This window comes from Cebidichthys violaceus, unplaced genomic scaffold (genome assembly GCF_023349555.1).
Source record: "Cebidichthys violaceus isolate CVI_PGR_0920_01 unplaced genomic scaffold, fCebVio1.0.p SCAF_65, whole genome shotgun sequence".
Taxonomy (NCBI): domain Eukaryota; kingdom Metazoa; phylum Chordata; class Actinopteri; order Perciformes; family Stichaeidae; genus Cebidichthys; species Cebidichthys violaceus.
This window is the reverse complement of record NW_027176872.1, coordinates 758,886-770,000: the sequence shown is the minus strand read 5'-3', so window position 1 is coordinate 770,000 and position 11,115 is coordinate 758,886. Positions and strand designations below refer to the sequence as shown.

Genomic DNA, 11,115 nt, shown 5'->3' with positions numbered 1-11,115 from the left:
CTGGTAAACAACGAAATAAAATGTACAAAAGCTCAGGAAAGAATTCTGTCATTTAAATTCAGTTTGATATCTGCCATCATACATCATTATGAGATAGTATGCTTATTAAAAGGACCAGTGTGTAGAATTTTGGGGGATCTATTAGCAGATATGGAATATAATGTTCATAACTATGATTTCATTATTATCAACTGAAATTAAGAATTGTTGCGTTTTCAATATTTTTCGCTAATGCAGGCGAGTGATCATCGCCTGCCAAAGTGATATACGTGCTGAAAGTTCACCAAAGTTGAACTTTATGTGAATGCAAAGATGAGAAGATTCAAATTTGAGTTGTTTTTGCAGATTGGCTGGCAAAAAAATGGAGCTGAACGGTAGGCATATGTGACCGTGCCTTTACACCGCCATGTTTCCACAGTAGAACGGACAAACCAAACACTGGCTCTGGAGAGAGCCTTTTGCATTTTTAGTTCTCAGTCACCCTCATAAAACTAGGGTAACGTGAGCTGCAGAGTGCACAAATGAGGTTCGGCCAGCCACCATCTGACTTCCACTGCGGCTAAAGGAGTGTTATTATGGTAAGGACGGCCTCTGAGGGAGGTGATTCAGTTGGTTGCACCGCTGGATGCCATCAAATCCTACACACTGTCCCTTTAAACGAGCAGTGGCGCTACATCACACAGCAAAGGTAACATATTTAATGAGTAAGGCAACCCTTTAGAGCAACTAAATTGATAATGAGACAAGATGCATCAGAATAGATTCAATCTAGCAGCTGATCGATCGATCCGATTACATAAGTAAGGAATAATAGTTAAGAAAAAAACCTCACTGCTGCACTGCAGGAGTTGGGCTTCTATTACCGCCTCAGCAGACCAATTCCCTGGAGAAACCTTGTAAGAGTCATGACAGTTGAAAGAAAAGCCGTTACCTCTTTGATCCAGTGGCGGTACTCATTGACTCCAAAGGTCTTCTTCAGGTAGAGGCCGTAGATGTAGCCTGAGATTCCTTTCAACACCCACTCATCAGCCCTTCAGAGGTAACAACATATCAAGTCACTGCAGTCAAAGCTTACACAATACAAATCATTTAAAAAATAACAATCAATTCATCAGGGTGGGTTTAGTTCCCTTCATGATTTATATGGTGTTCGTCCAACCTTTGAATGGAATTATTCAGAAGGAATAGCAGCAATCGAAGTGCCGTTTATATCAACAATTTTTAAGTGAATTAACTTTAGACCGGCAATCACTCGAGACTTAAAGGTTCCTCTTCTCAGCATGTGACGTATGGCTACCAAGAAGTTTGAAGCTACTTCACAATCGGGCCAGAATAGGAACAAGGAGATTTGAGACACCTTGAGACTGAGAGCAAACCTGCTTTGAGCTCTTTCAAAGTGGACACCCTTTTATTTAAAGGCCACACTTCATCTCTGGGTAATTGTGAATGTTACCCGTGTGGTTTTTCCTAGGAAGAAACTTGGCACGGCGGATACAACTCTCATAATTTATCAGCCTGGATTTATTAGCTTGTGAAAAAAAGAAGAAAAAAAAGAAAGAGAGACACAATATGCTGATTCAACCGTGGTGATTTCACCACTTGAACAGAATCCAGTCGGACTTAATATGTAGTAAAGATGATTTCATCCGTTTACCCGCAATAACCAACATAATGGAGAGTATGGAAGTATTTTCCTGTAAATATTTGATCCACTCTTGGCCCTAATACTGTCAATAAATCATATTATGATTGACTATTAATAACTGGAATATCCTTTCTCTCTAATATATTGTATAGATTTTTTTTTTGTATTCTTACCAGGCGCGACAGCGTTGTGAGTCATTGTGGCAAATGTGGTCCTGGAGACACCTACTGTAGCGGCAACTACCACAGAAACGGTTTTGAGTGCTTTCCCAGGTGTAGGAAGATTTATGGCTGGTGTGATCCATCCCAGGATGGTCTGTACTTTCATCTTTTTATTGTAATTTCATATTTTCTATATTCATAGTTCTTCAATTTTATTTTTTGTCTCTCAGTGTGTTTATGTTATGTACCAATACCAATTTCATGTGAAAACCTACTTGCCAATAAATTAAATGAATAAATTAAATGATTCTGATTTTAGGATTTAAGAAAGCTTTCTTGAAAAGTAGGCTTGGAAAACTGCACAACGCCCAAAAACACAGAATATTAGCCAACAAAGCCTTCAGATACTACTGATAAGTGTCAGAAGACAACCTGCCTCGTCCTCTATTAGACAGACAGGGAGAGATTCAAATGTAATCTTGTTTTCTAAAGATCACAGCCACTTCACTGTCTGTCAATGCAGTTTCGCAGATTTAGAAAAGAGCAGTTTCTTGTTTCTTGTGCCTTCTCTTTTATGTCTGACGGGCTACTGAGCTCGGCCTGTTTTCAATTACAGGCCCCAGTTAACCCCCCACTCTGATTAATTGCTTTCAGGCAGCGCCACGCTTTGCTAAAATCAAAGAGATCTGACTTTCCTGAGGTCTTCTCTGACACGACACCAGCTGGCTCTACAACACAAGCAAGCAAAAGCCCCACATCTGATGTGTGTTTAGAGGTCAGTTTAGAGGAGAGGAAGAGGATGGAGGATGAGAGGAGGTAAAGGAAGGACACCCAAGCATTCCTCTCCACGGTACTAGCAGCACTAGAGCGTGTCTGGGCGCTTTTGCAAGTCAACACTGAGTTTGTCTTAATCAAACTCTTGTGCAGCTCGTTTGGGCAGTTGTGATCGCAGTAATCGTACTCTGGCGCGAACCACAACATATGGTCCGAGACCACTTGCGGACTTCTCAGATTGTTTCCAAGCAAGAGAATATGCCAAATAAAGTCCACAAAAATGTGGACATTCGAGATAAAGTGGAGGAGAAGGGATTCTCGCACACAGCAGATCGGTGCAGAGTCAAGGTGACCAACTTTGACAGCAATATTTCAAAGTAGGATTGGGCGATACGACGGTCTATGAAGTGAAGTGAGGAGGAGACGGCGGTTGAAAATACAGAGCAGGAGGAGGCACCCCAACCAGGAAGAACAGTAGTGTTGTGTCAGCTTTTTGAAATGAAAGATGAGAAAATCCTGCAGGAAAAGTCTTTTTTCCCTTTTGGTTTTCTCGAAAACACAAATTTGTGTGATTTTTATATTGCACTTAGTGAAGTCAGGCTGCGATTTATTCGCACCACTTTCAACTCTGGACCTCATTGTTCTGAGGAACCTTGAAGCTTCCATTTTGAAAAACTTTTAGTTTTACGGTTTTAAATATTTAGTTTTTAACTCAAGTGTTGTCTTTTGTGAGGCAGTTGTTTTTGTTCGTATGGAAGTTTCAAATAAAAGAAGAAAAATATTACGGCAAGTTAGATTTAACACTTTTTTAGACTTCTTTAATGCCACTTGGAATAAAATGTAAGACCAACTTGCTGATGTCGGCCATCGTGTGCATGCAATCGTGTGGGCGGGAATATTTTGTTGGAATAAGTCTCGTACTCCCCCAGTTGACTTGTTTGATTGGTGGTTTGTCACTGTGTCACATTTTAAATGGCAATATCAGAAAAACTATTTATAAAAGCCTACTTCTGACTTTTGAAAGATAAGACCTTTTAATACAAATGAAGGCCTTACTTTTAGACTAATGAAATCAATGAGTCTCACCATGACATCCTGGAGATGAAACAGCCAAAGAACTGCTGAGCCAAGGCCTGGGCCAGACAGCGGCGAGTCAGCGGGGTCTGGTCTATGATCATAGCGCTGTGGAGCAGGTTGGTACTGAAAAACAAAGCCAACAACTTTAAGTTCAGACAGAATGAGATGAAGTGACCGAGACAAAATGTGTTAATTATCCTCACAGAAAAAACTGTGACTTCTCGGGAATGTCTCGCACACACAAAAAACATGTTGGCACAAACATGCATGTGGGAACACACGTTTACATTTATCCTTCCCGTTACCCCACCCACTCTATCTCATACTTACTTGAAAATGCTCATGGAAGCATAGGAGGACACTTGCACATAGGCCTCGTCCACAAACACGGTCTTGAAGCAGGCATAAGGGTAGCGACATGTCAGAATCTCCTCGTAGAACTCAAAGATCTCATGTAGGTACGACATGGAGTGTTTGAGCAGTGGCAGCAGCTGCGGCAGGCAGAAATGGGTCACCTGAGGACGGGACAAAGAATGATGTTGAAGTTATTATTTCGACGTATTCCAAAATGTCCGAATAAGCAAGTCAAAAGTGAAAAATGTCCATAGAAAAAGACTAAAAAGTTCAAACCGAATCGTATTCCATTTACAAAACTGTTGGTCTCTATGGTGGAGCACATTGGTACAGTAATTCTAATACCTTGTATTCTGTCTGATTTAATGACAGCTATCATAACAGAATACCATGGGTGTCCACTTTGCTGGTTACCAATCTGGGGCTCCCGACCCCCACTAAGAGTCGCCAAAGCTTCACAGGGGGTTGGGAGGCTTTCTTGATTTTTTTTAAAGAACTTCTTTCATTAAATATACAGTTGGCCTATAACTAAATCATGTCTGTGAGGAAAACTAAATGAAATAGTTCTTTTTACAGTTGTATAATGGTCAAGTAAGTATGTACAATTGTTAAAAAAATAAATAATGCAAAGTAACAGAATTGTATTAAACGTTTCTAAAAATAACGGTAAAACTCAGCTGTAATGCCACATTCACAGGAAATAATATGCAGTTATTACATTCACTAATTTCACAGTAGTTCTGTACTGTTATTGTTACACATTGAATACAATGTGAAATATCCATTAAATATGTAACCTAGTCACAACGAAAGAAAAAGGGCTCCTTTGCTGCATTTACTACCAATGCATTACACATTACATAGACAGCATGTCCATACACTACTTTACTGAATTTAGTTCATCTTCAACACTGCTACTGTGTGTTCAGGGACATCTAGTGGTCACTACTGGAAAATACAAGGACAGGCAAAATATGACTGCGTTACATCAGACCCGTAGTTAATAACAATTTAGTTGATGGCATAAGGTTTTCTGTCGAGATTAAAAGTTGCTGAGATTATGTTTTACATCTTAGTAAGAGGTGTCCGTTTGGATATTAGCCAGCAAAAACTTGCTTCACATATCCAAGGATGTGGTTTGAGATGAAATTTGTTAATTTCTCCCTCATACTGCTCCTCCTAACCAAATGATCCAGATGTGGAGGCCAACAGTCCTGCAGATCTGCATCACACTGCATGTGAATTAAATCTCTCTTAAATCGTCCGTTAAAGAAGTGTCACATTAAAGAAGACAAAGCTGAATGCTCTATCTACTGTTTCACTGCAACTTCAAACACATCAACGTTTAAGTGGTGCTGTGCTTACCGTTAAAGTAAAAACTGAAATATTCAATACAGACCATACAAACAGTGATATAGTGATACATTATCGTTTAAACCCATCACTTGGTCACTGCAAACCCACCTCGTGCATGTAGGGATCAACGAGGATTTCAAAGGGCCCCACTGCCAGGGAGATGTTGGGGGCCGCGGTGGGGATGGGGAGGACATAGTGGAAAGTCTTCTTCCTCATGTCATGGGTGTAGATGGTCTCGACCAGGTCGCCACACGACACGGCCACCATTGAAGCGTCCACGGTGAACTCCAGCTTCCACGTACACAGCTCTGAGTAGGAGTCCACACAGGGGAACCAGAATCTGGGGGAGCGGACAATATGATGAGCTTTGAGCACATGCATATAAATGAATGCACCAACCACTGCTATAACGGGCTTTAATGGTAGACTGTGATGGTCAGCTATTAAGTGAGATAGTGGACAAGAGTGTAGGAAATGTCAAAAGAGAAAAGGAGTGAAGATACTGAGTTTAGAGTCGTTACATGACGCACTACAAGGCTTTATTATAGTGTACTTAAGGTGTGTCGTTATTTGACTCAATTACTGTAAGTCAATGTTAGAAACTGTTTCCAGACCTGGTGGAGTTCTGGTATCCAAAGGAGAACACATGAGCTCCTCTCTCCGCCATGCTGCCTTCCACATCAGGAACAACAAAGTGGAGACCTCCTTTTGGCTGGTCCAGGGAAAACTCTATGTACACCTTTAAGACTTTCAAATCTGGAGACACAAAAACACATATATTGGTGTATCGGTCACATTCTCATAGCTCCTTTTCTGTCAATAATCCAAGATTCATTTAATTTGGAATTTCATTTTTTTTTTAAATAAAAAACTAGTGAAGATGATGGCATTTTGAAAAAGGGACAGTAAGTTAGGTATGTTAGTCTTGGTTTGGCCAAAAAAAAAAAAAAAAACACTTCTGAATCCTCAACTTTTTGATTTATTTTTTGTCTTACCATCTCCTTGTTTCCAGAGTTCTGAGGGGACTTTGATGACCAGCTCCCCGTGTCCTGCATCGGGGTCCACAGCACTCACTGCTGCGGTGTAGGCGCTGGAGAAATAGTTGAGATTCCTCCTACATAGACGCACACACAAAATGTACACAAAATGGTCATATTGCCAGCACAGTTTCTCATAAACTAGCCAGAAAATTATATTGGTAATAATATACCTAGATGTAGTGAAATGTCAGATAGCTACAGGAGTCTAAATGTAAGGAGATAAATAAATAAATAATGTATCTCTAATACCATCTCTAATTACTAGATATGAGTTTCTTAACCAACGCCTCAGCATCATAAACAAAGTATTTCCAGTTTTCTCAAAGCTCGATATTATTTTAAGGTGACATCAGTAACTTAAGGCCAGAAATTCAACAAAAGCAGACGTTTTGACACAACTGTGAGTTGGTAAATTTTATGGAAATTCCATTGAGGGACTGTTTGCAGATTAAAATAACCAGATTCCTATGTCATTTTTTTGGCCAATCCAGTGAATTGAATACTCAAAAAATGATTCATCGCAATAATGCAAAAATCCTGTAAATCCAATATGACAATTTACAAATGCATCGTGTATAGTGTAAACATCATCATATCGCCCAAACCTAAAGGGAAAAGGACTAGTAAATAAATTCACTATTATTAGTTATTCAAGCATGAATATTTCAAATTGATTTGGCTGGATGGCTTCATTTTGGTTCGGTGCCTTGGAGCTGATGAGGCAGAAATATAAAGAGAGCCATTGTGCTGCTTTAAATCTGTATAAAACTCAGTTTGTCATATGTCATCTGATGTTCTCTGCCTTTCACTTATCCATACAACTAGCTAACTGTGTTATCATTGTTTATTTACTAGCAAAGTAAATACTCAAAGTAGATTTGACAGTATCTATTGCAACACAGAAGGATTTCACTTGTAGACTAATAATTCAAACAGGGTTCCCACTGTTTTCTAAAGGTTATTTTCCAGGTCATTTTCAGTGATGATCTAGCTGGTATGACAGACCGACTAATATGTTCCTCACTTATGGAAGTCTGATTAAAAAGAAGTGCAGTCTATGGCTATAACTTCTCTATAAAATCATCTCTTACATGCTTAGAAATTATGATAAATTGATCATAGAATGATGCAAATACATCTGCAGATGTACAGCACCTCTACAAAAGTTCAAGATTTCAACATTAACTTTGCATTTGAAGAGACAATGCTAGCAATGTAAAAAAGTACCATTAGCCAGTTTTAGGCGATGGTTTGGACTCCCATTCATTGTTTTGACCTCCGATTTCCATTCCTTATAATCAAACTCTCTCAACAATGCCCAACACACATGTGAAACCATTGCTCCGAGCCAGAGTTGAATCACAAACCTTAAAACATTTACGAGCAAGACAAGCTAGCAAGCATGTCAACTTTAGCAACAGAACAAAACATGATAATCAATTTAACATTATCCGACGGTTCAAAGCAAGTTGTGAAGAAAGCAACTTTATGTGAAGTCATCCAACCTGCATGTGCTACCATGTGACGTGTGTTCACAGGGTTTCCACAACATAGCAGCCTATTCAAAACACTCTCATCCATAAAGTACGATTTGAACATTAATATGATCCCGAACATAACTCAGCCCTTTCAGATGGTAGTGTTATCCGGGAGCTCTGATAGATACAATGTTAAAATAATTTTCCAAGACAACAAAAGATTTCCCAGAACAATTTATCTTTTTGTTTCATTTTCCATGATTTTTCAATGACAATTGGTCGACTGGTTTCCATGAAAAGTGGGAAACCTGTTGAAGCCCATGGCACAAATTACAAGCCAATGTTTTCGGAACACCATACAATCCGAACACTGAAATGTGCACCAACATACTCACTGCTTGGACTCATGGTGGCACACCTCCAGTGTGGGATCATTGTAAATGAATGGGGCTTCGAGTTCATTGACCCGGACCCTGTAGATGCGGCACTGTTTACTGTTGAGCTTGATCCTGTTCAGGTTGACCACTGTGGGGAAGATGGTCAGCTCAACAAAGCCCTAAGGGAGGCACGAGAGAGGCAGAAGTTGGTTTAAACATAACAGTTGTCATTAGCAGCTGAAGTGAGTTTCATTGTCTGGATTAAAACCCCAAGATGTACAGCGTTTAAGGGTTTGTTGTATCTAGCAAATATAGATTATGAACCGTTATTTAAAAACATGAGTTTTTAACCTCCGATTCCCATTCCTTATAATCAAACTCTCTCAACAATGCCCAACACACATGTGAAACCATTGCTCCGAGCCAGAGTTGAATCACAAACCTTAAAACATTTACGAGCAAGACAAGCTAGCAAGCATGTCAACTTTAGCAACAGAACAAAACATGATAATCAATTTAACATTATCCGACGGTTCAAAGCAAGTTGTGAAGAAAGCAACTTTACGTGAGGTCATCCAACCTGCATGTGCTACCATGTGACGTGTGTTCACAGCGTTTCCACAACATAGCAGCCTATTCAAAACACTCTCATCCATACATAAAGTACGATTTGAACATTAATATGATCCTGAACATAACTCAGCCCTTTCAGATGGTAGTGTTATCACACACATGAGTTTTTAAATAACAGTGTAATACGTTTTTAATAGATGAAGTAAGTCTTTGTAATTGCAGTTCATAAATTACCCGGTTGGAATGAGTGTAAATAGGAGTAACGTTAGGCGAACAACAAGAGGGAACACTAAATTGTCGAGCATTTATCTCTGACAATAAGCTATAGTATTACAAGATGTGCAGTAACATTAACTGGATAGGTTGAAACTTGGTTTTATATTAGCCATTGTTGTCTCTCACCACAGCAGAATGGCTGAACAAATTAGACTGCAGAGCCCTTTTACACTGTTTTCGGTGTAGCGTAAATTAACTTCTGTACTCACAATGACAGACTTCCTCTGGAAGTTGATGTTGTTGATGCACACCACCTGGTGGGTCGTAAAAGCAACGACAGAAAAACAATGTCAACATGCGATATGAACTCAACTAGATACTACCTCTCACAGAACAAGCAGAGAACTGTTTGTACTTGAAGTAACGTCACTGACTGCAACAGTTAACGTACTCTATGCAAATGATACTAATGTTAAGCTAGCGTTACGTTAGCTTTACGTTACTATTTAACATGCCTGCAAACCGTTTCATTCATTCCGCGCCAACATTGTATAACGAATACTTATAATTTAAATGGGCGAGGGCTCTCAAATGCTTTATCCTTCTTCCTGTTCATCCTCGTTGCGTGTTGTTGCGTCTTGACTGGAGTTTCAACATGGCACAACACCGCTCCGCGATGCTTCCCTCTCAGCAGCCGTGTTGAGCTAACGTTACTTTGCCAAGATTCAGCAAGCTCCGAGTACAAAAAAATTCAAAGAAAAAAGTTGCATTCCAAGGTAAAGGGACACGAACAAAAACGTTAGCTTCATGAGACGTTAACGGTATAACGAGGCTCGCAGACACGTTAAAAAACCGGCACTGTAACTATACTAACGTCAGACCCTCTGTAATGACTGCTTTATATTCGGGTCGTTTCACCCGGAGACTGCTGTACGGTATTTTTATTGCAAACACAATGGACGTATCCATAAATTTAAGTCGGACATGACTAGCAGTCGATAGTATAAAACAGATAATGTCCAAATAATGATTGCTGCGGTCGCCGTGGATCAAAACATCCAAATATCCCCTCACTATCCGGCTGCTGATGGAATTGTGTTCACGGCTCCAGTGTGTGCTGCCATTTTGTTAGTAACCTTTGAACTCCCGCGTAAAATAAATTACAACAAATACTTTTTTTGAATATCAAGAGGCAACCGCCAAAATGTACAGCACACATACGACAGTCAATGTATGTAATTGTTTCTAAAACAAATGCGAATGAATCTAATTTATAAATCTAAAAAGTGTTTTGTTACGTCAGAGCAGGGCGTACACTGCCTGCCCACTGACCAGTGCACGAGCTTCGCGAGAGCGCGCATAGTGCAGCTCTGCCGAATAACGCGCCTCTTCACAAGTGTGTGGAGTTGCGTGGTAGTAACTTGGAACAATTTAATGAAAGAGTAATCAATTACATTACATTACAGTCATTTAGCAGACGCTTTCATCCAAAGCGACTTACAATAAGTGTATTCAACATAGGTATTCAAGAGAACAGTCACCAGAAGTCATAAGTGCATCTCTTTTTTTAAACAAGCATCTAAGAGCATAAACCAGAGCAAAAGTACAGTGCAGAAACAAAGTATTACGAATACAATAAGTGCAACAAACTAATATGAATACAATAAGTGCTAAGTGGAAGACTCAGGGTACTTCTTGAAGAGGTGGGTTTTCAGCCTGCACCGAAAGATGGGCAGCGACTCTGCTGTCCTGACGTCAGTGAGGAGTTCATTCCACCACTGTGGGGCCAGGACAGAAAACAGCCGTGACCGGGTCGATCGACCTGAGCGACGGGGCAACCATTCGCCCTGAGGCAGCAGAGATAAGTGGTCGGGCGGGGGTGTAAGGCTTGACCATGGCCTGGAGATAAGAAGGATCTGTTCCTTCCACTGCCCTGTAGGATAGCACCAGAGTCTTACACTGGATGCGAGCTCTTACAGGGAGCCAGTGTAGAGAACGGAGAAAGGAAGTTGTGTGGGAGAACTTGGGGTGATTGAACACCAGACAAGCTGCAGCTTTCTGGAC

General features: G+C 40.2%; 1 protein-coding gene across 1 annotated transcript in view; it reads right to left on the bottom strand.

Moving 5' to 3' along the window:
* Positions 1–10,162, bottom strand: part of taf2 (TAF2 RNA polymerase II, TATA box binding protein (TBP)-associated factor) — a 26,903-nt gene extending 16,741 nt beyond the window's left edge. The window contains exons 1-9 of the mRNA XM_068734587.1: positions 9,618–10,162; positions 9,321–9,375; positions 8,281–8,441; positions 6,363–6,481; positions 5,982–6,123; positions 5,476–5,707; positions 3,988–4,172; positions 3,667–3,780; positions 932–1,031 (exon numbers count right to left, since the gene is read on the bottom strand). Coding sequence (XP_068590688.1) covers positions 932–1,031; positions 3,667–3,780; positions 3,988–4,172; positions 5,476–5,707; positions 5,982–6,123; positions 6,363–6,481; positions 8,281–8,441; positions 9,321–9,375; positions 9,618–9,667 — 1,158 coding nt within the window. The 5' untranslated portion in view covers positions 9,668–10,162. The remainder of the gene's footprint in view (positions 1–931; positions 1,032–3,666; positions 3,781–3,987; positions 4,173–5,475; positions 5,708–5,981; positions 6,124–6,362; positions 6,482–8,280; positions 8,442–9,320; positions 9,376–9,617) is intronic.
* Between the last annotated feature and the right edge of the window lie 953 nt (positions 10,163–11,115).